The 27,440-nt window shown below is 57.6% G+C and overlaps 2 protein-coding genes across 7 annotated transcripts in view; one reads left to right on the forward strand and one right to left on the reverse strand.

The window, feature by feature from the left end:
- ENTREP2 (endosomal transmembrane epsin interactor 2) overlaps positions 1-8,174 on the forward strand; it is a 225,767-nt gene extending 217,593 nt beyond the window's left edge. For 4 of the 5 annotated variants that reach the window (XM_081546643.1, XM_081546644.1, XM_081546641.1 and 1 more), the window contains 3 exons: positions 295-513; positions 2,003-2,077; positions 3,115-6,247. In XM_081546643.1, the coding sequence (XP_081402769.1) occupies positions 295-513; positions 2,003-2,077; positions 3,115-3,434 (614 nt within the window). In that variant the 3' untranslated portion in view covers positions 3,435-6,247. Of the gene's footprint in view, positions 1-294; positions 514-2,002; positions 2,078-3,114; positions 6,248-6,318; positions 6,440-7,334 lie in introns of those variants that run through there. The other variant, XM_081546640.1, reaches the window with a different exon arrangement.
- APBA2 (amyloid beta precursor protein binding family A member 2) overlaps positions 7,188-27,440 on the reverse strand; it is a 133,151-nt gene continuing 112,898 nt past the window's right edge. Inside the window, exons 7-15 of one of the 2 annotated variants that reach the window (XM_081546646.1) lie at positions 26,716-26,861; positions 25,974-26,009; positions 23,969-24,055; positions 18,573-18,758; positions 14,573-14,752; positions 13,558-13,770; positions 12,144-12,263; positions 10,847-10,987; positions 7,188-8,327 (exon numbers count right to left, since the gene is read on the reverse strand). In XM_081546646.1, the coding sequence (XP_081402772.1) occupies positions 8,256-8,327; positions 10,847-10,987; positions 12,144-12,263; positions 13,558-13,770; positions 14,573-14,752; positions 18,573-18,758; positions 23,969-24,055; positions 25,974-26,009; positions 26,716-26,861 (1,181 nt within the window). In that variant the 3' untranslated portion in view covers positions 7,188-8,255. The remainder of the gene's footprint in view (positions 8,328-10,846; positions 10,988-12,143; positions 12,264-13,557; positions 13,771-14,572; positions 14,753-18,572; positions 18,759-23,968; positions 24,056-25,973; positions 26,010-26,715; positions 26,862-27,440) is intronic. The other variant, XM_081546645.1, reaches the window with a different exon arrangement.

A 27,440-nucleotide genomic window follows, 5' to 3' on the forward strand; every position in this document is an offset into this window, starting at 1 on the left:
GCAAGAGACCCTTCCTGTGCACCTTCCTGTGCTTCAGACTCCCTGCCCCAGGATGCATTGGATGGGAGGTGCAGCTGGTTTCTGACTTGGAGTCTGTTGTGGAGCCAATGCCCCTCCTGGAGTGATTCTGGTTCCTTTCCTTTCCACACAGCACTGTCAGCCTCACACAATGACAGGGTTTTTTCCAGGCTTGGAGTTTGGAGGGTGGGCTGCGCCTGCCCTCTGGAGGATGCTCTCCCTCATGGTGGGGGGCTCGGTGGTCACCAGCACTAACTCGGGTCCCTTTCTTTGCAGCACTGGGCGACAGCTCCAGCCTTCTGGCCTCCGAAGGCACCGCTGCTCCTGGCCTGAGCCGCCCGACCCCCGACGACCCCATGAGCACCCCGCTGCCTACCCCACATCCCCACCACATGTCCCTTGAGGGCCCCCACAAGGGCACGCGGGTGCGGCCAGGTCCCAGGCGCATGGCCCGCTCCATCAGTGACCCCACTTCGTGCACGTCCAGGGCGACAGGTACAGCAGCCCCAGCCCCTGTGTCCCGGGGCATGCCCAGCTCTGCCTGGACACTGCAGGCCTCGTGTCCCCTGGGAGTGGAGTCCAGCCTTGGGCCCTGCCTTAGGCCATGCGGGCAGTGTGAACTTAATGTCCGAAGCCTGGAAGGGAGGTGGCCAGCCTGCAACTCCTGCTGTGCCCCCATTGAGCTTACTGCTCAGTCAGGGAGGGGGCAGGGGGACGGAGGTTTGGGGAGATGACAGCCTTCCGGGCAGGTCCACCAGCCTCAGCGTTAGCCTGAGGCTAACACCAGCTCTGGGGCCCATGAAGGCCTCAGGTCAGGAAGAGCCCACAGTCTGTATCCATCTGTCAGCCTGGGTGACTCCCCACCCAGGACCAGCCTGGGTTACACACTTGTGGGAAGTGCCTGTGTCTGCTGAGGGGTCTGGTGGGACAAGGGGCCACATAAGATGTGGCTGCATCTCAGTGACAGCGCTGGATGGGGGTTGTCTGCCAGCCAATGCCGCCCCCTGCAGACACGTCATAGGCACCCTGGGTTGGGTCAGCATTGTCCACATGACATTAGGCCCCTGCAGGATGGGGGACCTGACCCAGGGTCCTGCACCTTGCAGCCCAACAGCACTCCCTGGGGGTCTCATACATCCTGAAGTTGGAGGACCCCCAGCTCCTCCTGAGTCTGTGCCACTAAAAGTTGGGGAGCCCTTGACCACAAGTGCCATCACTGTGGGGACTTGTCCATACAGTGAAAGAAGTTGGAGGAAGCCAGTGGTGCCTGGACCAGTCAGTGGTCTTGTCCAGCTGAACCCCAAGTGGATTAGATCCCATCCTGCCCCCAGGAGAACCCCATCCCTGCATGGAGCCGGTGTCCACCCAGGCCACTGCCTGAGGTGCCCCCCTGGAAAGTACAGGCTGTGCCTCTGCCACTCCTGGTCAGCACCCCTCCCCTCCTCCTGCACCCCCCCACCAACTCACACCCACTGCCTCCCCCAGAACCTTCTCCTGAGGATGCACCGGCTGCTCTCGTACTCCTGGCTCAGCTGTTTCTAAGCCCCTTAGGGCTACCACCACCCAATTGGGGCCCCGCACTCCCCACCCCTCCAGTGAAGCTCATGCTCTGCAAACCCTGACATGTTAGGGATGGATCTGAAGAGCAGCGATGGCTTGCTTACAAGCTGTCACTCCTGTGTCTGTCTCTCCATGCTGTCACCTCTGACAGTTACTGTTTTGTTCATCAAAAGCACATGCCTCCCAGGTGCCTGGACCCCCAGATGTGAATGGGGATTGGGATGAAGGACTCTGGGCTTGTCAGTGGTGCCGGCCAGCTGCCTTTTGTCAAGGCTGTGCTGAGGAAGTGACTAGCCTTGGGACCACCTGCCTTGGGTTTATGTTCAGGGGTCTCCACTGCTGGCTTTGCCTCTGATGTCCATCTTATTATCGGGAATTCCTTTCCCCTGGGCTGTGTGTTAACTGAATGCTCTTTCTGGTTAAGGTGACGCCTGTTCACACACACCATCCTGCAGTCAGGACCTCGAAGCAGGACTGTCTCGGGCAGCACTGGGGACTGGTGAGACACCCCTTTTCTGAAACCCTTTGATAACTTCTGTGCAGCGGGCAGGAGTACCAGTGGTCCCCAGCTGCCTTGTGTCCAAACCCAACCAGCCCCTCCCAGAGTGGACCAGGCATGTAGAAGCCCCAGGGTTTGGAAGATGGGCTGCCCTCCACCGTTCCCCACTCTCTTGTGGGCTGTATTAGAGGCTACACCTGATTTATCACTGGTTTTACTGTATTTTTGAGTTTATATTTGGAGGGGTGAGGCCCCCACCCCCCCATGTGTGAGTCTTGTACAGTTTCTCATGCTTCATTACCAGGATTGCTTGCTGTCACCAAACACACCCCAGACCACCCAGAATGTGTTCCCTTGTGTGACCTGCAACATAGATGGGGCAGGCCAGGCCTTAGGCTGGTCCTTGGCAACCCATCACAGCTGACCGCCTGGAGCTGGGGTTCTTTCTGTGGGTCTTCTGGAGAGGCCGCGACCCTGCTGGGAACTGGTGTCATTTCCCTGCCCTTGGCCTAGGGGCCCTGGGCCCTGGGCTGGCTGCCTCTAGAGGCATGGCTGCTGTCTGCCCTTGACATAGGGAGGGACTCTCACTGCCCTCTGCCACCCCCAGCTCTGCTGTCTGGGCAGACGTGTGTCCAGATGCCGTCCAGCCCTCAAGGGCAAAGGTCACAGAGCTGGGAAAGGCTGAGAAGGGGCACAACCCCCCCCCCCAACACACACAATGCTTGTGAATTCCATCAGAGAACTGAGACCCCTGCCCGGCCCCTATCTTGCTAGCCAGCTTTGAATCCCACCCTCCCATCCCCAGCCCTTCAGCTCCAGGAGGCTGCAGCCCCTCTAGGTTAACACAGGCTGAACTCAAGGGTGTGAGGGGCCAGGGACAGAGGGACACAGGAAGTGAGGGCCAGGCTGGGACACGGGAATCTGGGCAGAGAGTTTGTCCAAAGCATCCCTGTGTTTGCTTTTCAAGGAATTCCTGGACGGCTGCCTTCTGTTTTGTGTCGGTTGTTCTCAGATTGTGTCTTTCCCCCAATTTTCAGCGACCCTGTCTCACTCGATCACAGCCGCCTGCGCCTGTCGGCACCAGCTCTCACCCGGGGAACCAGACGCCTGGAAAGCGGACCCGCGGTCAACGCCAGAGGCCTTACAGACAGTTTCCAAAGAGCGGCTGCGCTCCTTAGTGGACAGCAAGGCCTTTGAGGACGCCAGGGTCTTGGTGGCCAAGTTCTTGGAGCACTCGAGCAGCTCCCTGCCCGTGGAGGTGAGGCACATGGTGGGCTCTGCCCGCTCGGCTGTGCCCCCCGAGGAGTGCCTCATGGAGGAGGCCGTCCTCAGCACCCGTGTCCTGGGCCAGCTGTGACAGCGCCTCCATCTGGGCGTGGACGCAGATGCAGATGAACTGGTACCTGAGTCCCCACGGGGGCACCGGGCCTGTGGAGAGAGGCTGCGGTCCAGGGCGGCTCAGGCGGGAAAGAGCTGCTCCGCTCTGGGAACTCTGTCCACTGTTCTCTGGGGGGTGACGCTTCCTACCTAGCCCAGTGACACAGCAGACGACTCTCCCATGTCCCTCGTGAATCCTTGGTGCTGTCAGGCAGTTGGCGCCTTGAATGCGCCAAGCAACAGGAATCCAGTGACAGGGTTGTGCATCTACCTGAACTGAAGTATCTTCAAGGTTGGGGCCGTGGAGGAGCAGGATCCCCCCACCCCTGACTTAATTTAGTGTTTAAGTGGGTCAAGCAGGGCGTCAGGCAGTGAGTCCATTTTCTCTTGTGGTGTGTATCCACGATTTACCCTGTCTCAGATGCTGATTGTTAAGGAAATTAAGTAATTCTAGCCCAGATGGCATCCTGGGCTCAGCCTTCTGCCCAAAGGGCAACATGGCCACCACATCTAGTGAACACATACACAATGAGGGACACTCCAGTGGCCCGGCCACTGTGGGGGACAGATGGCTGTGACTAGGGGCTCTGAAGGACCCCCATCATCTTGTCTCCTTGGCAACCCCTCCCTGTTCCACCCACCACCAACCAGAGCATCTTCCCTGCTTCCTCTCTGGCAGCCTCTTCGCTGTCTTTTTAACCCGCTCTGCACAGAGCACTTTGTCCTGGAACAGTAAGCCCCTGTGGACACCTCCGGGGTTCTCCCGCATCTGCCTTGGCCAGACTGGCCTCAAGGGATCTCATAACCCAGAGCAGCCCCTTCCCCAGCTGAGCAGCGACCACGTCTGCTATGGAAGATGCGGGCTGTCCATCCCTTTCCATAAACCACCCTGAGTGTGCAAAAGCCTCCTTTGGGGCCCTGGATCTTCCTGCCACCCCCTACCCTGGACTTCTGGCTCTGGTGACCTCAGCAGCAGCTACTTCCCAACCACAGCCCCATCCTCAACTTTCTGTAGCCACAGGGACACCTGTGTCATCCTGGACTGTGGCTGGTGGCCCCTGCGGGACAAGACAGCTGAATCCCACAGTCCTCAACCAGGAGCCCACGGGCCCAACACGGGGAGTGTGGGGGTTGGGCCAGGTAGGCGCCCACCACTGCCAGGGGTCCAGCAGCCTGGGGCCAGTGTGCTGGGGTGTGTCAGGGAGTGGGGAGAAGGTGGCTGGGGGACTGTTTCCAGCCCAGACACCCGGAGGAGCCCCCGGACCCTGAGGTAGGAAGCCCGGGTGATGGTCAGCTGTGAACGCTTTGTTTCAGTCACATTGTCATTGGTTACTGCCTCCCAGAGGTAAGAACTGGACCAATATCTAATCAGGCCTCTGATGACAGCCGGAACTTCTCCACTCAAGACATCCCAGAGATGAATTTATAAGCACTTTATCCAGACTGTAAAATGAAATCTCTTAATTTTTCTTGGCTGAGGGCTTTCGAAGTCCCCAAAGCCACTCTCTCTGTAAGTAAAGTAAATTGATGGTTTTTCTAGGGGGCCTCCCCAGAGCCTCCAGCCTGCACCTCTTCATCTGGGCCTCTGTGGGGTGGCAGCCAGAGCTTCGCAGGCTGCAGGGGACTCACTTGGGTGGGCGGGGGGGCCCACATCAGGCTTGGGGGCTCACACAGCGGATCCCCAGGCCATACCTGCAGTCTCAGATGTGGCTGTGGCTTGAGTGAGGCTTGACCTTGTGGGCATCGGAACTGTCACTGAGCAGCCGGACAGGTGATCCCCCAGGAGGCCTGGCCTGGTGCTCCGTGTCCTCTGCGTCCCCTCCCTGCATGGGGACACATCTCCTGCCTCTGGACAGCTGACGCAGCCTGTGCCTCCACCGGGGTGCAGGTGGGCACTCTGGCCCAAAGCCCGTCATCCAGGTGTTCTCAGTGCTCAGTCCTCAGACACATTCTCACACTCAGTGTTTGTGGATGAGGACTCTGCATTGAGTCCTGCTCCACTGCGCTAGCACCTCCTGAGGGCCTGGCAACCACATAGGCTCCCACAGGGCCCGGCTCCCAACTCTCAGCTCCCAGGAAAGGTCCTAGGAAGAGAGCAGTGCCTGGCAGTGGGCTGGGGTCTGATTCCCCAGCCCCAGCACCTTCAACCCCATTCTGCTTGGTGACATCCGGGAACCAGGGTCCCTGCATCGAGCACCCTGAGCCCCAGGCCATGTGGGTGCCTGGCCACAGGGAAAGCTGGTTCCCCCATCACTGTTGCACCTGCGCCCACTCGGCCCTGTGCTGCCTGCCCTGGTTAACCACCAAGAGGCGGGCCACCAGGGGCTATGCTGGAAGCCGAGGCACAGGACCTCCTGCACGGGGCCTGGTGCCTCTACTCCCTCTCACTCCCCGTCCTTCCCCAGAGGGCCAGCTTACCTCGAGGCCAGAGCCTGTCACGACACTGCCATCAGACTCCCCACCCCCAGGGACCACAGGGATGCTGAGATGGGGGCGTGCTTTACCCCAAATCTTTGTCAAACAGCAGGGAGCTTTCCTTCCCAAGGACTTAAGGGCCCCTTCAGCTGGCAACGGCGATACAAATTAAATTCTTGTAACAAACCATGGAAAAGAAATCTCATTTTAAATGGATGTTTTTCTCCCCTTGGCTGTACCGATCCACAAATGCTGCTATGAAGGCAGAATTTATAGGAAATTGTTTTCAAGCCTGTTTGTACAACTGGCAGGCTGTATTTAATGTACCTCAAGGTGTTTTCATAATGATCAGTGTTTTAATAAAAGCTATTTCTGGCCTCTGTGTCTCTGAGGTCTGACTAGGACAGACAGATTCTGTCTGAGAACCATGTGTCACCGCTGATCACCAGGTCCCGAGCCAGGGTCAGGCTGGACAGCCAGCAAGAGAGCGTGACCACCCCTGGACCCCTGACATGCATTTCCTAACATGCTTCTGGAGACATCAGGGACAAGACAGGTGCCTAGACACAGGTAGGTCCCACAGATGCTGGCCGATAGCTGTCCCTCCATGGGATGCACCCTGGTTTCTGGGAGGGATTGAAGCTGGCTTAAAGCCCTCTTTAATTTTGTTTTTATGTGTTATCGTTTGATAGGGCACCTGTCCCCATGTCATTTGCTAGCCATGGGCTTCCCTGCTGCAGCCTGTTCACCTACCTCATCCTGGGCACTGCAGGGCCAGCCCCCTGGGCCCGCTGAGCTGAGGCCTCTGCCCTCCAGCTCTCACTGCATAGTGTGGTCCAGCCCCGGCTATTAGGTCACAGCATGGAGCCAGGATCCCAGCCAGAGAAGGGTCCCTGCTTGTCCAGTGTCCCTGGCTAACATGCTGGACACAGACCAGTGCTTCTGACCAAAGCCCAGGCTCACCCCGCCTCCCCATGCCACATGACACCGGGCCCAGGACAGTGACCATGAAGTGCAGTCAGTGATGGTCAGTCCTGTTGTTACGCTAGATGGGCTGCAGAGCAGCTGCAGGTAAGGCGCCAGTGCTACGAGTGGGCCAGCTTCCTTCTCTATCCACGCACATGCCTCTACAGAGGTGATTCCAATCTAAGCCAGGAGAAGCCCAAGACTCCCCGTCCCTGCTCTCCCTTGACCAATTCATGCCCAAAGCCCTCATACCCAGCGAGGAGACCCCCCTCCCAGAGCTGGGCAGAGAGGTGCGGAGTCAAAGGGAAGCTGGGTGGCTGTGTCCCTGTCAACAAACCAGCCACAGGACAGCTTTCCATCGTGACCTCGGGTTTATTAGTGGTATTAGCGAGTCTTCCCAAGGTCGGGGGCATGCAACACACAGGTTACCCTCGTCCAGTGGTCCTAGAGCTTAGTTACCACATGGTAAGGCTTCTTAAGTCACAGTGTTTTCTTCAAGGCCTGGGCCCAAGAGAGAGACTTCCAGACAGAACGACATCGGTGATCGCTGAGCTCTGCAGGCGGGGCTAGACTACGCTGCACTTGATCTACACGCAAGGAACGCTGCTGCTCACAGCGAAGAGACCAGACGTGGTGCCCCAGGGACCACAGGTGTCCAGGTGTCCGGTGTGGGTCTGGTGTCCAAGGCGAGAGCGCACGTGTGGATGCGTGTGTGCAGACAGAGATTGTGACAAGGCAGCTGGCCCACAGTGGTGGGAGGCTGCCCAGGGGCGTCCAGGGACCAGTGGACAGGTGAGCATGGACAGCAGGTGTGGTCACGGATCATCGGAAAACCCTACTGTCTGAAGAGCGGCTTGTTGTCGGATAAGAGTCAAAATGGTGATATCGTCTAAGTGTGGAGTCTTGAGGTTGTGGACATCACCCTTTGTGTAACTCGGGGACGTCTCCTTTCTCAGAAACACGATCACCCGGCTTCAGCAACTGGTCACATCCTGAGAGCTGGCCACCCATGCTCAGCCGTTGGGCACCCTCCCTGCAGGAACCTGAGCCCCCGCAGAGGGTGGGGACACTGCCACTGCCCCCCACCCTGAGCTCGCTGTCCCCCCCAGGGCTCTCTGCATGGCCGTGGCCATAGGTCCCCACGTCTACCCTGCACACTGGCTCTGCACCACACAGAAGTACAGACAAACCCTCACTGGTCGTGGTGAGAAAACTCAGGATGCGGCAAAACACTGGACTGTTCTACAGAGACTGCTTCCTGGGACCCTCCTTGGATACAGACATACCCCTTTTAGTCCAAAAAATAAATGTGGGTGGTGAGGGCATGCCCTTCAGCAGAGCTGGTGTCCTCGGGTGCACTGTGGGGTCAGGGGTCAGGTCCTGGGTCCGGCTCCCACTTATCAGGGTGCAGGCAGGCAGCCTAAATGTACAGCGGGGTCTCCTGGCCTGTGAGCAGCCTGAACATGGCGGCAGGCATGGTCTTCATGTGGATCTGCCGACGAGAGAGAGAGGTGGGGGCTGACCCAGCCCTCCCTGCCTCCCCCTCCCCCGCCCCTCGATGCACCCCCAAAAACAAGCACCGCAAGGCCAGTGGTGCCCAAGCACCCTGAGCGCGTCCTGTGTAAATTGCCAGTGGCCAAGGAAAGGAAGAATGACCTGCCCGAGGTCACCACCCCTGATGGCGACTCAGAAAGCATTTACTGCCCCTGCAGACAGTGATCTGGGCTCCCATCCGGGTCTTTAGAGGGTTTTCCATGAGGTCAAGGGCTGGTCTTCCCTTCACCTCAACCTGACACTGGCTGGGTGAAAAGCTGGACTTTGCCCACGGGAACGGCAGGCCAGGGTGCCCAGACCTTCTTAGAAACTGCAAGGGGTGAGTTTTGCCTCAGCAGGAGAACCAGAGGCACACACACACAGAACACGTGCGCTGGGAGTGGGAACCTGGCCTCAGTTGCTGGCACTAAGGAGGCTGGGCCACCTGCAACACACAGACGGCTGCCCAGGGAGGCCCACCATGTGGGGCACACACCCCAACTCCCGCCAGGGCCCCAGGCTCTGCTCGTGCTTCCTCTGAGCATCCTGCTCCCCAAGCCAGCCCAGACCCAGCCGTACTCAGGCCCCTATGGGTGGCTGTAGCTCTAGGGGCCGGGGGTGCAGTCCACCCCCAGGTTGGGCAAGCAGCTCTCAGGCCTCATCTGAGTGACTCTGACGGGCCAACCTGGCTGATAGGTTTTCTGACCACAGACTCCCACCGGTACCTCCAGCACTAGGATCTGTGTGATCCAATTAGCTGTTTCCTCCTTTGTCAGCCTATGAGGGTTTTTCCCATCAGAAGGTTCATTCTCTGTATTTCCTCAATCAGAAACCCGCCCCCAAGGCCCAGCAGAACACCAGCTCTAGCTGATTAGCAGCTCATTTCCCAAACATTTTCAGCAATGATGGGAAACGTGGACAGACACTGTCACTCCCAGAGCCAGCCAGTCCAGCATGAGGTCCACCCAGACTGAAAGGCTTCCCGCTCCGGCCCGCGTTCCAGCCTCCCTATCACTTTGGGTCTGGAGAGGTGGAAGCATTTCTCCGGCTGCCTGCCCGTCTCCCCAACCTGCTCCCCGACCTGCTCCCCACCCCCTACTCTTCCACACTACTGATTCCCTGAGAGGCGTAAGGCTGATGGCCGGCCCCAGGCATCTACTTAGGAAAATTAGATTCTACTTTCTCCGAAGCCATTTGTAAAAGGCGGCCAGCGATGCCTACCTGGCCCCTCCTTTCTGAGATTCAGCATCTGCCCCTACTTGGGAAGGGTAACTGCCCCCCACCCCAAGCCTTGTGTGCCTAGTCACTCAGTCATGTTCGACTCTTCGCAACCCCATGGATTGTAGCCCATCAGGCTCCTCTGTCCATGGGATTCTCCAGGCAAGAATACTGAAGTGGGTTGCTATGCTCTCCTCCAGGGGATCTTCCCGACCCAGAGATTGAACTCACATCTCCTGCACTACAGGTTGATTCTTTACTGTCTGAGCCACCAAGGAAGCCTGAAGAATACTGGAGTGAGTAGCCTATCCCTTCTCCAGGGGATCTTCCTGGCCCAGGAATCAAACCAGGGTCTCCTGCATTGCAGGTGAAGACTCTGGTCTGATTTGATTGTTTACCAGCTGAGCTACCAGAGAAGCCCCCTCCCCCTAGCCCTGGGACTTTCACAAAACCTGAGTAGGTCCCCGTGGCCCCAGGAAATGTGTCCTGACCGATGCAATCTGAAGGCCCCTCAGGAGAGAGCACCCCACCCACCCACTTACCCCCAGGCTGTGAAGAGGAAGCCATGCCCCCACACTGCCCCAGAGCCCTCCCTCCGCACGTGGCCCCTGGGGTCCCCACAACTCTCAGAATCAAACCCAAACTCCCCGCCAAGCACCTGCCTTCAGACCCATCACCTGTGCCACCCACCTCTCTGCCCTGTCTCGTCTGCCCCTTCTGTACGGCGATCACCCAGGCTTCTCCCAGGGAGACCCTCACCTGTTCACCCTGACTCCCCGCTACACACAGCCCTATACCCCCCATACTGGGGAGGCCTCTGTGCCAACACTGGGCTAGCACGCCCCCAGCACCTTACATCTCCCCCGAGGCACCCTGCTCCCTCCTGAGCTCCTCCTTGAACCCCCCACCCAGTGCCCATCCTCACACCAGCCTCGTGCCTATGCCAGAGAGCAGCAAAAAAAGGCAGGGAGGGCTGAAGCCAGCAGAGTGGGAGGGGGCAGTGCAACAGGGCCAGCCTGCAAGTCTCCACCCAATGCCCACCCATCCTGTTGGCCGCACAGGTAACCGGAGCGAGGAGAGGACGCTGAACCCCATCTGCCACGGGCTCGCCCGGGAGATACAGCCCAGCTCAGCTGACTGGCCCCTGAGGGGCTCTTGGAGGTCCCAGTGCACCTACATGCCCTGGGGAATTTGATGTCAGGTGCTGGAGACCTTTGGGTCCCGAGAGCCCAGTTCTGGCTTCAGGCAGTGACCTCTCACCTCTCCCACCGAATTGGACAGCGCCTGGACGATCTTCTCGTGCGCGGTGGCCACCACACTCTGCCCGTTGATCTCGATGATGCGGTGGCCAACGCGGACACCGCCCCGCTCCGCGATGCCCCCACGCATGAGGCTGCAGATCTAAGTGACATAGGTGGGGGTGGGGTGTCCCGTCAGTTTAGTATCCCCACCCTGCCTGCCAGGCTCCTCCTGCCCCCAAAGGCGGGGAGAATTAACCACTGGAAGGATGAAGCCCCCAGGACAGATGCTCCTACAAATGCTCTGCTGACTCACAAACTGAAAGGTTAATGATTTAGAATGTGCTTGGAAATGGCTGTGGGAGAACCTGCCCCTCCATCCTGGGGCCTCTGCTCCTGGATCGGGGTGGTACACAAGTAAAGCCCGTTCTGGAAGATTCTCCAGCAGCCACTCTGCTCTTTCTGGTGAAGACAGTCACTGCTAGCCCGGCCAACAAATTTACCTCCCCACACTCCTGCACCAGGTAGTGACAGGGGAAACTGTCTCCTTGGCAGTCCTGTTTCTGGAACGCTCTCCTGTTGTGTTCCCAGGGGGAGGGGACATACACATCCCCCTAACCTGACACCATGCACCCCACAACCTCCTCCTGGGCTGGCCTAAGCAATGTGGAAATGACCAGCCTCCTCTCTTCCATCCTCTGTGGCGAAGTCCCAGCCTACTGGGACCTCTGCAGAAGGAAGCACCCAGGAAACAGAACTGGTACAGATCAAAGAGAAGGTGGGACTCTGGAGGGAAGAGTCCTGGCTGAGGAACAGGCAGAGTTTCAGCCAGACCAACATTCATTCAACCTAGCATCACCTACTCCTGGAGGCCCTCCTGTCCTGCCTCCAGTACCTGGGGTAACGGCTGGCACAGTGCCGGAACTGCATGTGAAGCTCTGAATGGGCGAGTGAATGAATGAGTGAATGAATGAACACAGGAATGAGTAGGTGTCTTTCCCACACCTGACTCTGACGCTGCCATTGGCTACGTGCAGGTCCCAGATGCAGAGGGAGGAGGGCTCTGGCCTCCACTCCAAAGCAGGGGTCTGCAGAGAACACCACCACCAGGATAGGGTGCCCCGGGGGGCTGGAGGGACCCATTCCACCCGCACACTGGCCCACCCACCCTGCCTGGCCTGGCTGCTTGCTGGGACCTGCTCCATCAGACAGGAGCTGTTTGGGGGCAGGCGGGGGTGGGCACGCAGACAGCTGCCCCCGCCCCCTGCACTAGCCATCCACAGGCACAGTGGACGCTGCTGAGGGCCAAGTGGACTCACGATGCCATTTTGCACGCTGAAACCCAGCTGGTATTTGAGGTCCGGCCGCTTGATGAGGACGGTGGTGACTGGCGGGCAGCTGACAATGTTGAGCTTCACCTGCGTCTGGTTCTTCAGACCCTGTGAGCAGGACCACAAGGTTCTGAGATGCCGCTAGAAAGACAAGCTCTAGGGTCCGGGCTAGGGGTGAGCTGGCTGCAAGGCAGAGCCCTAGGCACAGAGGGACCGAGGCAGGTCCCTCTGGGCACCCAGGTCCCCCTGTGCGTGGATGCAGGCCTCACCCTGACCTGATGCAGGGGTGCCGGCCATCCCAGGTGGCAGTGTGTGTTGGGTCTCCCTGTGCTCTGTTGTGCCCTTTGACCTGGGCAAGAATAAGCTGCCCCCAGGGCCAGAGGCCAGGCTCTGAGCACTCCAGTGCACAGCCAAGAAGCTGGCACCTGGTTACCCTCAGGGATCACGAGAGGGGCCCTCACCAGCCTGCATGCAGGGAACTTCTGTTTGCAAAGACGTTGAGGGCCCCATCCAGAAAACAAAATGTCCTCCAGAGATGGACCCTCGTGCTGGGGGCAGGGCAAGGAAATCTGCCAGTGGGAGGCTCGTGTCTGCACCGATACAGGCCAGTTCAAGCCAAGGGCCACCTCAGGGCCCAGGGGACAGTGAAAGCTGCAGCCACAGTCCTGAAATTCAGTGGAGGGAGGGGGAGGGCCCCGGCCTGAACATGGCTGCAGGGAGCTCCTCCCCCATGCACAAGACATGCGTGCACACACTCATACGCACGCATACACACAAGCCTCCATCACAGCCCAGGTGAGAAACTGGCCCAGGAGCTTCAGCCTGCAGAGGGAGGGTCCTGGCCAGCCCAGCCTTAGCACCTCTGATGGAGGCCTCTTATATATCTCTGTCTGTCTAGCTACATGATACCCACTGGGTCCCCAGGTCCAGAAGCCAGCTCACAGAACTTCATCTGTGAGTGACAGTGGGGTGGGAGTCCATCCTCCAGCCCCAAGAACACAGTGTATCATTTGATGAGACACCTGCAGGTCCTCTGGTCAGATGGGGAGAGCAACACCCCAACTCAGATCCGGGCTGGGGACCCACCTCCTCAGGTGCCCAGGAGGTATGACTGTCAGTGAAAAGTCCCAGGCAAAACAGGACAAGCTGGTCACCTGACAGCCACAGGTCCTCAGGCCTTTCCTAGGATGACCATGGTTCAAGAGCCAGCTAAGTGAGAGCAGACAGCCCCTCCCTCAAGATCTCCACTGTGGGGGTGGGGGGCAGGTCCCTCTCTGATGTGTCAAGGAATGGTACAGTCTTGGGTTCAAAGTTGCTGGGTGGGTCTTTCTGGGCTCAGTCTCCCCGTGGGTCAGTGGGGATTACCAAGCATCGAGGATAAAGTGAGGGGCCCCGTGCCCACCTTGATGATGCCCTGGCAGGTGGCGAGTGGCAGCCCCACCAGGCTGGTGCCGTTGATGGACATGATCTGATCGCCGATGCTCAGCTTCCCTGAGCGGGCAGCTGGGCCTCCATTCATCATGTTGGCCAGGATCACGGTGGGCAGGATAGAGCCCCAGCCCGACTCCACCACCACCACGCCCAGGATTTCACCCTTGTGCTTCTCCAGCTGCAGCTGCAAGGGAATCGGCAGAGTAAAGGGGACCTGTCTGAGACAGGGCTGGGGCAGGCCTCTACCCAGCACCCACAGAAGGACCGGCCCCACCCAGGCCCTCCAAACCAAGGCCACTCCTCCTGGCCCACCCGCCATCCCCCTGGCCTCTCCCAGCTCCAGCTCCCAAGCTCTCTCAGGGTCCACCCCACCATCCTGTGAACCCAGAGCACAGACCACCCCCAGCCCCAAGCTTGGCTCCAGTGTCCAGGCTACCCTCACCCTGCCAGACCCAGAGAGGTCAGAGGCACATTCTCAGAATCCAGACGCAAACCCTGCCAGGCCTCCACACTCATCTCGAAAAGTCCTTCATTTTCTCTCCGCCTCTCGGATCACTCTCAGAGAGCTGCCTGTCACGCAGTCATTTACTCAGCAACAAGCCAGGATTGTTTACCCATTCACAAGCAGGCAGGGTACAGGCCACCCCGGGATTCACTCCTCTGTCTCAAGAGAACTTTCTTGAGAGCCCTGAGCAAGCCCATGAGAGCCTCCCAAGGCCCTACTATGGAGGGCTTCCTCGCCCACTCCCACACACCTTCCAGAAACAACACCAGGGGCTGAGCCCCCGGCTAAGAGCAGCAGTAAAGGGCACAAGTTCAGGTTCATTAAGACAGACTGTCGGCAGCTTCTCTGCTGTAACAGCACCACACTCTTCATACACAAGTACTCGCTGCGAAGGCAGGAGCCAGAGGGACACTGGCCGCACACCAGGAAGGCTCACCCTGGCCCCCCGCCCAAGAGATCCTTCCTGTCCCCGGTCGCCCACCTCCTTGCAGTTCTCCGAGTTGGAGAAGTGGATGAGGTCATCGTTGTACATCTCCTGGGTGTTGATGATGTCACTGTACTCCTTCTGGCTCAGGTCCTCGGGGTTGATGCCGTTGGCCCGCAGGAACTCCTGGTAGGCCACACTGAAGGCCTGGCCGATGGACTGGGCGATGAGCTGGGCCTGCAGGAGAGGGGAGGGGACAGAAGAGGGTCGGCCACTGGAGACAAGCAGGCACACAGGCCTGGACGGGGTGGGCCGGGTTGGGGGGGCCTGGCTGGGCTCCAAGGCGCTGCAGAGAGATGTGGTCCAGATCTCCACGGGGGGAGCCCTCCTGCTGCCGGGCACCCTGCCTGCCCCCACCCGAGCTGCCCTAAACCTCAGACATCCTAAGACAAAGCCTATGTCCAATAAAGTCTGAGGAAATTATGAATTACTTGCTAATGACCATAATTCTGTTGCTTTCCCTGGTGACTGTGTTGTATTTTCTTTCCACTCGTCTTATTCCAAATGCAGCCTGGAGGTGCGTCCTGTCGGGGAGCATCACAGAGGCTGTCAGTCATCCACCCAGTATTTATTTCTCCACAGCAGCAGGACCCAGTCCATTGGGGTGGGAGTGGGGGCAGGATGTGTGCCAGTCATGCTCATGGGGGTGTGGATGTGCCAAACTGAGGCCAACAGGAAGCCTAAGCCCTTGGGGACAGGGCACAGGGCAAGGCACAGAGCAACTCACTTCTTTCTATTTCTCTTTTTCTAATATATATATATATATATATATATATATTTGGCCATGTCACACAGCATGTGGGATTTTAGTTCCCTGCTCAGGGGTCGAACCCATGCCCCCTGCAGTGGAAGCGTGGAGTCTTAACCACTGAACCACCAGGGAAGTCCCCACACTTCTTTCTACATCGACGGGACCACTTCTGTGGACTGGGTTGGACCCCTAACCCTGCAGAGGTCTGGACACTGAGCAGCACTGCACGGGCTGACACGCCACCTCCTGGTGTGCAAATGAAGGGCCTTGAGAGGCAAGGGTAAGGACCCAAAGAGCTGGGTAGCCAGGGGAGAGCAGTGCGACCCTCGGCAAAACCTCAGGTCAACATGACCCAAAACACGTGGAACTAAGGGTCTGGCCCAAGTCCCATTCTTGCTCTACATGCTGCATGATTCTCAGGCTGCAAACAAATAAGCCTTTGTGAAAACCTGGGCTGGGCCAGGTAATAGAACCAGAGCTCGGAGCCCTCTGATGCTAGACTGCACAGCCTTCCCAAATTGGGCCCCAAACGGTCTGCAGGAGGGAAGCCCACGTCCACTCAACAGGACCCAGCCCTGCTTGCCCTTGGAGCAGCATCCTGGCAGTTTGGCCTCTCTGCTCAGAGGGAAGACTGAGTGTGCTCAGTCGCAGGTGTGGAGTCCTGGGGCCACCAGGTGGCATCACTGGCCTGGACGCCTGCAGAGCCCAGTGATCAGCGCTTGGCAGAGGCTCAGGCCAAGCAGAGGATCCTGGCCTCCCAGAGGAGGCTGGTCTGGGTGGAGGGTGAGGGTGCCCCGGAGGCCCAGACCTGCCCTGACCCTCTGGGGTCTCAGGTTTGCTGACACCAACCACTCCTAGGCCTCTGACTGGGGTCCCCTGGCTAGGAAGGGGTTGAGCATCACTTCATGCTCCCCTTGCCCACTGCCCTGAACCTGACCTTTGAACTTTACCTGGACGGCCCCCCACCACCTGGGGAGCTTCTAGGGAATGAGGTGGTACATACCTAGGCTCTGTGGGGCTCACTCCAGGAACCTCAGTATCTTCCCACCAGCTGCTGGCTGCAGTCTCCCATCCCCCATCTGTCCTTGTCCTGGCAACCCTCCCCCTGAATCCCAAAGGCCCTCCCTTGTCCTGTCCCCCAGGTCACAGCCAGGGCCATGAGCCCAGAAGGTGGGCAGGTATCATGGGCCTCCCCAGGGGGCAGTGGAGGCTGGCACTCAGAGGGGCCTCCTGCAGGTGGGCGAAGGTGGAGGGAGGCTGCCCTGCTTCCAGCACTCTCACCTCAGCGACTCATCTGTGCTGGTTTCCACTTAACAGAGGGGAAACAGAGACTCTGAGGGGGCTGCCAGAGTCCTAGCAGCCATGTTCCATTTCCCCCTTCTGCTTGCACACGACCCTTGGATACTTCACTCACCCTGGCAGCCCACCTGGTGGGGCCATCATCAGGGTCCGACTCTCCAGGGGGCTGCTCTATCCTCCCATGCCCCTCCAAGTCCATCTTTCCCACACATGCTCAAGGACCACTTGGAGCCCCACCGACCCCTGCTCTTGCTCTCAGCCTCCTCTCCCAGGGAGAAACCAAGACCACAGCAGCACCAGGACATGGCAGGCAGCTCAGACACTCTTCCTGCTCCCGGCACAGGCAGGCTGTTCACCCCACTCACCTGTGTCCTGCCTCACCCCCCATCAACCACGGCCCTTCTCCAGAACCCATCACAACCCCCCATGCTGAGTCTCTGAGATACCTCAAGCCATAAGCCACACAAACATGTCCATGCAGGAGTCCACAGACATCTGTGTAAGGTGAAAGGAACATGAGTGTGCACTAATGCATCTGTATGTAAACTTCCTCTCCTATCAACATCATTGCTTCAAAGCACTCGCAGTTGACTTCAACTTATTAGCAGAAACATCACTTCCCCTACCCACCCTGCTCAAACCTGAAAACACCGGGACCCTACCCCACTGCTCCAGGTCCTAGACACACCCTCAAGTCCCTTGGTGACTGAGAATGCCCCTTCCAAGTGTCCATGGAAGAGACAGAATTTATTAAAATCCTACCCTGGCAACAGCCACAAGAACAGCTCAGCACTGCCTCCGGGGTGGTCCTGAGTTAGATCTGCCTGGGGCATCGGGAGACCACTCTCACCTCCTGCCCTCCTGTTCCCTTCCCCCGTCCCTTTCCCCACTTCCAGGCTCAGAAAAATGCTCTCATCCCACCCAACACAGGGGTCAGCAGGTTCATGGTCTCTTAGTGAGTCTGCAGTATTTTAAACATCAGAATTAGAGTTGACCCCTGAAAACAAGGATTACAGGCGCTGACCCTCTGAATAGTCTAAAAAAATCCATGTCTAACTTCTAGTCAGCTCTCTGTACCCAACCAGTCAATCCTAGAGGAAATCAACCCTTAATATTCATTAGAAGGACTGAAGCTGAACCTCCAATACTTTGGCCACCTGAGGCAAAGAGCCGACTCACTGGGAAAGACCCTGATGCTGGGAAAGATTGAAGGCAGGAAGAGAAGGGTACGACAGAGAATGAGATGGTTGGATGGCATCACCAACTCAGTAAACATGAGTTTGAGCAAACTCCACGAGATACTGGAGGACAGGGAAACCTGGTGTGCTGCAATCCATGGGTTCACAAAGAGTCAGACGTGACTGAGCAACTGAACAACAATTTATAATCAGCCCTCTATACCCACAATTTCCCTGTGTACGCAGTTTGGGATCCGAGGATTCAAGCAAAACGGCTCGTGTAGCACTGCAGCATCTACAGCTACAAAGGTCCACGGGTAAGTGGGCCCTCATGTTCAAGCCCAAGTTGTGCAAGGGTCCCACTGGATTTTCCAGCTTCTTGTGGCCTGAAACGGCCGTGAGCAAAAGCAGAGATGCCTTCCCGTTAGCAACCCTCCCCGTGCAGGTGTGATCCTCAACAGAAAAGTGAGTCGGGGATACTGTATTTGGCAAGAACGAGATTTTGCTAAAGAACCTAGTCAGAAAGCTCCTCAGCCTATTTAACTAGGGTTCTGCTTACAAACTCCTCAAAAACTCATTTCACGGAGTGAAACAGAGCTGTGTCCATGGTCTCTGCAAATTCCAAGGGTGTTAGAAAAATCACTGCTTCTGCTGGGAGTGTCGTGATGGTGCACAGGATCCCCACCAGATACAAGGTTTCCTGGGACACCTAGGAGCCTGTGGGGCCCAGGCCGCTGGGAGGGAACATCACGCCTGCACGTTTACTCACGTCCTCAGACTCGAACACATGGCAGATCATCTTATATTGCTTCTTCCCCTCCTGGGCCCCAGGGGTGGTCTCGATACAGTCCTGGGAGGCGGAGCGAGGCATGCGGCGTCTGGCCATCAGCACCACGATGTTCCCGATGTCCGCGATGTAGGAGATGGTGCGCAGGGCGTGGTCCATCATGGTCTCCTGCCGGGAGAAGGGGAGAGGGCTTGCGTTATGGGGAACGAGCCCTAGAAACACCCGAGTTAGGGGTTCTCAGCCTCCACACTCTTGACATTTGGGGCTGGACCGTCCTATATTGTGGGGTGTCCTGGGCCTTGTTGGGTGTTCAGCAACACCCCTGCCCACCCCACTAGACACCAGTGGCATCTCTGACGTTTGGGGCTGGACCGTCCTGTATTGTGGGGTGTCCTGGACACTGTAGGGCAATCAGAAACATCCCTGCCCCCCCGCCCACTAGACACCAGTGGCATCTCCTCATCCCAAGCTGTGAAGACCACCCAGATCTCCAGCTGTAGCCACTGGGCCCTGAGGGAGAGAGTCTCCCTGGTTGAGAACCACTGCCCCCACAGAGAGCACTTTAGGGTGGTGATTCTTCACAGTCAAGGTGATCTGGCTTCACCTTAGCCTCACAGCTTCCAAAATTATGCTCATGGGGGCTAGATGTGGGTGGGGGTCCTGTTCGGGGGAAGAGCAGCAGCTGAGGCCTGTCCCCATGCAATCAAAGGCTGTCTCTGTCTGTTTGTTGAAGGGTCCCCTCCTTGAGAGGCGGGTGCCAGGCCTAGACTTCCTGCTGAGCTGAGGAGGAAGGCTCAGAGCCAGTGTTGTCCAAGGACAGTCCCTCCCATGGAGCTGAGCAGCCCGGGCCAGGCGGGGACCCTGAGGTGGCCCACCTAATGCTGCTGGACAGGTCTCTGCAGCCCTTCAACTCTCCTCAGGGCCCTGGAGGGTCCATCGCTCTTGATGGCCTTTGCCACCTGGCAGGAATCTCCATGTCCCAGCAAGGCTGCACACAGAAGCCCTGAGAATCTAACCAGCTGGTCTTTTATGCCTTTGTCCTCTTTCCATAAGAGAAAACAGGGTCCTTCTGTAGCCTCCGTGGCCTCTGCCTTCCTCATAGAAGGCACTTTGCATACCTGCCTCCCTGGCACCACTATGACTTCCGGTCAAGGCTGTAGCAGGTAGGTTAAAACCATAGCAGTCCCCTTCCAGGAAGGGACATTGCGAGGGGACAGGTGAGGGTGGTTCTCCGCATATCTCGATTTCTGGCCACTTTCAGAAACATCTGAATCAACCCTCAGGTGTCAGAAATGTGATCCCCCCCAAACCTGAGTGCATGTCAGCAGCCACCAGAGGGTCCTGCCCGGTCCCTGGGGCAGAAGTGTGACCACGGGTGTCCCAGTCAGCCCTCTGCAGAGTGTGTGGGCAGAGAACAGTGTGGGGTAAGCTGGAGGACAGAAGTGACAAAGCCCCACGCCCTCTGGACAGAGCCCCTCGTCCATGGGAGGAGAAGACACCAGGAGGCCCACAGTGGCTGTGATGTGGCCAGAACACTAGAAGAGAACTCGAGGACTGACATGGAGAAAACGGGGCCTCGGGAAGAGCACAATGGGACAAACATACAGCAAAAACAGACACTCAAAACCACTGCATGGGCTTGCTCCCTACCCATGAGGTGGGACTGACCACCAGTTGTCTGGGAAGTGGCTGAACAGAGCATGGCCACGATGTCGTGGCCACCAGGATGGGGAGCCCATGTGTATTAAGGCCTGACCTTGAGCGAGCAGGCAAAGGAAATCGCGGCTTCTGGCCAGTCCACTCTCAGGAGCTGACGCCCCATCCCAGAGCCCCGTTCAGACACCGAAGACCCAGCAGGAGGGAAGAGAGGAGGGATGAGAGGGAGTTCTGAGCCTCCCCATCTGTCCTCCATAGGGCCCCACACCAGGCTCTCCTCTGAAATTCAATGGGGCTCTGAGATGCTCGGAAACGTGTCCAACCCTCAAGTTCTCAGGGATGGGCCCCGTTCCCAGTCCCCGGGGCTGCAGTCCCCCGAAGGAGCATCGGCAAGAGGAGGTGGTGCAAAGATGGGCTGACGCGGCAGGACTGACACCGTCTGCAGAAAGGCCTGCCCACAGATGGCCCTCAGCTCATCTGGAAACCTGGACTTCAGGAGGGTACCCCACCCAACATGATAAGAGAGGCTCACCATACCTGAGGCATCTGGTCCAGTGAGCTCCAGCCTGAACTCCACTGCTGTCCGGAGTCTGAGACTTTGGTGGGTGGCAGGCAGGACAGGTGGCCATGTGACCAGCCCCCACAGAGGACCCTGGGAGCTGACGCTCTCTAGCTTCCTGACAACCCACACTTGACTCATGCAGTCAGAGCTCGTGGCCAGAAAGTTCAGCTCATCCTGAGTGACCCCACTGGGAAGGACTCAGGGTTTCCCTGAGCTCAGCCCAGGCATCCTCCTCTTTGCTGGCTCTGCTCTGTGCCCTGGTGCCCAGTGAATCTCAGGCTTGAGTGCAACCACATGCCGAATCCTGGGAGGCCTCTTATCAACTTATGGACCCTGTGGTGGTCTTGAGGACCCTGACAGGTGGGTGGATGAGGGATGGGGCCAGAAGGGGGAGCTAGCCCAGACCGTTTGCCCACGGAAGATCAGGAAACAAAGTCCAGGGCGGTGAAGTGTCCTACACCTGACCCACTCAGGTAGCTCCCTGTGGTTGTTGTGTAGCTGCTAAGTCATGTCTGACTCTTTGCAACCCCATGGACTGCAGCATGCCAGGCTCCTCTGTCCTTCACCGTCTCCCCGAGTTTGCTCAAACTCATGTCCATCGAGTCAGTGATGCTATCTAAACATCTCATCCTCTGTTGTCCCCTTCTCCTGCCCTCACTCTTTCCCAGCATCAGAAGCTTTTCCAGTGAGTTGGCTCTTCACATCAGGAGGCCAAAGGATTGGAGCTTCAGCTTTAGCTTCAGTCCTTCCAATGAATATTCAGGGTTGATTACCTTTAGGATTGACTGGTTTGATCTCCTTGAAAGGATGGACTCTCAAGAGTCTTCTTCAGCACCACAGTAAGAGACTTGCTCCTTGGAAGGAAAGCTATGACAAATCTAGCTGCTGCTAAGTCTCTTCAGTTGTGTCTGACTCTTTGCGACCCCATGGGCTGGTCCATGGGTTTCTCCAGGCAAGAACACTGGAGTGGGTTACCATGCCCTCCTTCAAGGGATCTTTCTGACCCAGAAATCGAAACCGAGTCTCTTATGTCTTCTGCAATGGTAGGCAGGTTCTTTACCACTAGGGCCACCTGGGAAGCCCATGACAAACCTAGACAGTGTATTAAAAAGCAGAGATATCACTTTGCTGACAAAGGTCCATCTAGTCAAAGGTATGATTTTTCCAGTAGTCATGTACGGATGTGAGAGTCGGACATTAAAGAAGACTGAGTGCCAAAGAATTAATGCTTTCGAATTGAGTTGGAAGGCCCCATGGGGGAACCTGGACTCAAAGGTCAGAGGGACAACGCCCAGGTCTGGCCACCCAGGGATAGACCGATGAGGAGGAAGGGCCACCACGACGGATCGGCAGGGAAGGGCTGTGGCAGGAGCCACATCATGGTGTCACTCCTGCTCCAAGACACACATGCTGCTGCCGTTTCTGTCCCCAGACATCCATCAGGCTGTCCCACCCACTGGGCCTTGAGAAGTTAAACCAGCTCATCCGCTGTGTAAGAGCCATCCTATGCCCCTCTCAGCTTCCCAACACAGACACAGACCACACTAGGAGAGAGTGAGGGGGGCAGCACACTGAGGGTGTCAGGAGCTGGGATCCACACTGTGGACCCAGGCTGTGTGCAGAGTTGGGAGCCAGTAAGCAGGACTCTATGGAACTGGTCTCCAATACGAGGCACATGTATAAACTCCTGGCTTTTAAAAAGAGTACTGTCCAGCTCGGTTCATTTCCAGGGCCCAGGATCAATGGCCTCTCAGCATAGACAGGCACAGCCAGCACCCAGGTCTCGTTTCTGTATGTCGCCCCCCAGGGACATGAACCAAGGCTCCTTGGAGAGTGGCCGGTTCTAGGCCTGGAGTGGGAGCGCAAGGAGGCCTGAGAACATCTCAGTGTCTCAGGAATGCCATCCAAGACCAAGGGCAGGGCTCCAGGATGGTGTAGGCAAGCACCCAAGAGAACAACAACGGTAGGGTTATGTGATGTGAAAGTGTTAGACACTAAGTCGTGTCCGACACTTTGCGAACCTCATGGACTATAGCCTGCCAGATTCCTCTGTCCATGGGATTATCCAGACAAGAATACGGGAGAGAGTTGCCATTTCCTTCTCCATGGGATCTTCCCAACCCAAGGATCGAAGCTGGATCTCCCACATTGCAGGCAGATTCTTTACTGTCAGAGGCACCAGAGAAGCCCATGGGGGAGGGTAGTTATAACACAAGTTTAAGAAAAGTTCAGAAGTCCATAGTGAGAAGGAAGAAAAGAAAAGAGGGGAAAAGAAAAAGGAAGCTCTTCTACACAGAGCACATTAGATAGCAAAATTCGGAACAGACAAAGTAAGAAAATCACTAGTTTGCGTTTCTGACATTGTAACCGAGTCCAACAAGGTCATCATTGGATCTGATACCACCGGCCATAGGGAGCTGGGGAACTGGCTACCCACACACCTGGTGTCACCACCAGACCACTTGCCAAGGGCAAGAAGCAGGGGGCCGTCACCCCGGCATCTGGCCAGCCTCTCCCGCTCAGCCCCAGAGTGAGTCGGGCCTTCCACGTCTGTCCACAGCTGCCGCCCTCCCTTTCTCCCTCCCTCCCTCCCTCAGGCTCTGCAAAGCTCATCCACCCGTGGCCCGGCTCCCCCATCTCCCGGCCCCCTCCATCTGGCTTTCCTGTTCCTACAACAGCAGGCTCGTCCAAAGACCCAGGCACAGGAAGATGACCAGAAGTGAGTCAGACATGAGCTGGGCACATGGTTCACAGGCAGGAGATCTCAGGACCCTCCCCGCTGGAGCACCGCCATGCTGGGGACCGAGGGTGGCCCAGGTCTCCGCTCTCCAGCTCCATCTTCCCAGCCTGGTGCACAGAGGCCTCAAGAGGGCCGTTGGGAACCCCGTGGGTGAGCACAGGGCTCCCACTCCCCCACCCCCGGCTCCCCTCCATCGTGTCTCTATTTCATGCCCGCTGCTGCTACACCTGATCACCAGCCTCACCCCTCCAGCCTGAGGCTGCTGCCCACCCCGCAGAGCTCACTCTACATTCCATGGCAGGGGCCAGGGGACTGTCCCGGGAACATGGTCTCAGCCCCACAGAGGGGGTCTGCAGCTCGACCTGGCTCTCCTGGGAGTTCCTGAGCACGATTTTAAAGCCCCCATCTCCCCAGGCTCACCTGTGTGTCTGCATTTAACACCTTGATCCTCTGGGTGGAGATGAAGAGATCCACTTCCGTCAGCGTCTGGGCATCTCCCTCAGAATTCTAAGAAAGGATGGTGGAGACTGTTACAAACCTTAGAAAAAAAACTAACTCAGACAAAGCCCTGACAATCTCATGCAGGACCCCGAGCGCCCCTAGAGGGAGAAGCTCGTTGGCAGAAGCAGCCATGGGAGTCTAAACGCGGGTTTCCGAGCCCATCTCTGCTAAGTGAGCTCTTGGGGTGGTTTGCACAGGACGGCGGAGGGACTGCTTCCAGGAGGCTGAGCGGGAGGGGGGCAGATGCTGGGGGGCTTGTGCCGCAGCATCCAGAGCGCAGCCCCCGACTCGAGGAGAAGCGAGCCTGCCTGCTCAACCTCTGGAACACAGCAGAAACACCAAGCCTGGTACTAGAGCTACATTTCTTGGATTCAGGATTACAAGTATTGTCAGGAAAGGGGAGGGGGGTGGATTTTACACACTGGTGGATCAGCATATCTGCATTTTCTTCTGGTTTAAAGGCACAGTAATGTCAATGATTGTGTCAACTTCCCCGCCCCCCAGTACTGATCCATCTTCCAAAAATCCTAAGGGGGCAAGATCTCTACCAGACCGGGCACTGCCCTCACAGGACACTGGAGAAGCCGCCCCACAAATGCCCATCCTCTCCCGGGTATGCCCATTGTATGGCTGCTAGCGATGTGTAAAGGAATGTTCTGGAAGCTGAGTGCACGCTCAGGGGCTGACCCAAACCAAGACAGCTGGTCACAGGGGAGTCTTAATTACTCCTGTGCATGGAGATTACACTGGCAAGCCCATGGGGTGGGGACTCTCTGTCGGGGACCCTGCTCTCTCACGGGGACCTTCCCATCATTGTCGGCCTGGCCAGCTGCAGGCAGACCAGTGAAGGGGCCCTTGGCAATGACCCTGAGCATCTTCCTGGCTGAGAAAAAGAACAATCTTTCATGGAGGTCATCGCTGGCCTTGGCTGGCCGCTGAGGTCTGCTGTGCCTATGCCCAACCCCTCTGGGTTCTCTGGACCCAAAGAGAAGGTTGGGATCCACACTGACCATCCTACTCCAGCTGCCCGGGGTGGGGGGCATCTCCTCGGGGGAAGCACATCCCACTGCAGGTCTTCAAGGCCAGGCCTGCTCTGCTGTGCCCGGGGGGCACCCAGACAAAGGCAGCTGGAGCAGAGGGGTGTGTGTGAGGTCCTGCCTTTCCTGCAGCTGAAGGAACCCAAGGAGGGGCCACTGGACAGACAGCCGGCATCACAGGGCGGGGGGGATGATGTCTCACTGCAGTGGGCGGGAGCACCTGGCAGGGTCCTTGGCCATGTCACCAGAGTATGGTGTCCAGGCAGGCACAGGGGACTGACTCTCCTGATGCCCAAGCAGAGCCAGCACCCAGCCAGTCCCTTGGACACTGAGCATGGGACACTTCCTGCAGTGGGAGGATGGATAGAACACACCCAGCATTTACTAACCGACCAGACTGCTGAACAAAGAACTGAAGGTCGACCCGAGATTTTTAAAAGCCTGCCCACGCTCCAGAAACTTTCTCCATAGAGAAAGGGTCCCCTGGGCAGACAGCACTTCTCTTCATCCCGATTCAGTAAATTAAACTTAATGAGTCTTTAAATATCAGGGCAATTTAATTAACTCTGTACAGGGGGCCTAGGCACTGAACGCATCACACAGTCACATCAGAGCCACACTTTACAATGTCTACACAAACCGGCCACATCACACATGGCAGTGACCGTGCTCTAGCTCACGGAGACTCGAAAAAGGAAAAATGGAAAAGGGCAACAATTAAACGCTTCTGTGAGTGGGTGGTTTTTCATTCAAAAGTCTAGCACTGACCTGTCAAGAGAATAGAAAATGGGTTTGCCACATCATTTCTGTTCCTAGGGCCCTCCCCGCCCCCTCCCAGTGCACAGAACAAGCCACAGACACACACGCAAACCCCACATCCTACACACCGCTTTCTTCTTGATTTTGGCAGCCTTTTGCATCCTCTGAGCAGCATGAAAGAGAAAGAAAAACAGGTGGGGGCAAAGTGAAGGGAAGCTGGGTTGCTCTGTCCTCTCCTGACCAGCACAGGGGGCTCATGCCTGGAGCCCCTTTCCCTCAGTTGAAGAGCACCACCAGGATGGAGGGGTGGGCTTCAGGGGCACAGACGTCCACAGACCCCCGACTACCCAGAGGGGCACGTCCTCAAGCATCCCTCCTCTCTCCTGCCCCTGTTATCTTTGTTGACAAGGTCCTCCCCTCCTACCCCCGAGCCTGGTCACACCCACACTTTAAACCCAGGTGATCCAGTCGACGGCCACCCAGAGCTGCAGGTACATCAGAGCTTTCCTTGAGGTTATAAATTTAAATAAAACATACAATTTTGTTTGTTTGTTCCCCTTTCTGCAAGGACTCTGGCACTATAGATACACAGACTGTCAAAAAGGAACTAGAGGCTCCACACACACATGACTGAACACTTCGAAACAATCACATTTTACAAATCGCATGTCCGAGGGGCCCAGTGGCAGGTCCTCGTTAAGGAGCCTCTGCGCCCCTAGCCCCCATCTCCCTTGGCCTCGCCAGGCACCTCAGACACTTCCGCTCTTATACCCAGGGCTGGCGGGCGGGTCACACCTGGATAGAGGGCTGTGTCGCCCACCCCCTCCAGTGCTCCCTATAGGGAACCCAGCTGTCCTGGGCCCCCCATACCTTGACTCGGCTGACAGCCTCCTGTGCCTGCATCATTCTGATGTTTTTGGACGGGTTCCGCTCTGAAAGCAGCTGTGTGGAGCCCAGGTAGTTGGCTGCAAAGATGATCCCATCGATGAGGTCCTCTGGCTCACAGGGCCCTGGAACTGAGGGGGAACAGCTGTCAACTTCTGAGAGGACAGAGGGGCAAGGCAGCAGGGCCAGGGGTCTTTGGGGGGACAGGAGTCCTTCCCCCATCACAGGGAACTGAGAGGGGACAGTTGTCAGCTTCTGAGAGCACACAGGGGCAAGGCAGCAGGGCCAGGGGCCTTCAGGGGTGGGGGGTGGTGGAAGTCCTGTCCCCATCACCCCACAGCACACACAGCAAGTAACTGCACCCCAGCCAGGAAACCCTGCATGCCCCAGGAGGACAATGCTGGGCCAGGCAGCTGTACCTCAGGCACTCAGGCCTCCAAGAGGACAGTGGTGTGCTACAACCCCAGGGCGTCCTTTCCCAAACATCTCCTGATCAGCCCCAGAGCCCTGGGGACTCCAGACGGCCCACCAGGTTCCAGTGATGGGAATGCTACCAGGCTCCAGTTGTGTGCCCTGGGGCTCCCGTGAGCCTGCAGCCCCTCAAGCCAGTCTGGCTCCTCCTGCTCCACGCACCCTAGTCCAGGCTGGGTGACATGGTCCCTGTTCCACCGGCTGCCTCAAGACCAGAGCTATCAACAGCAAGATCTGGA

The sequence above is a fragment of the Giraffa tippelskirchi genome, chromosome 12 (genome assembly GCF_054371585.1).
Source record: "Giraffa tippelskirchi isolate mGirTip1 chromosome 12, T2T-mGirTip1v1.2.pri, whole genome shotgun sequence".
NCBI lineage: Eukaryota > Metazoa > Chordata > Mammalia > Artiodactyla > Giraffidae > Giraffa > Giraffa tippelskirchi.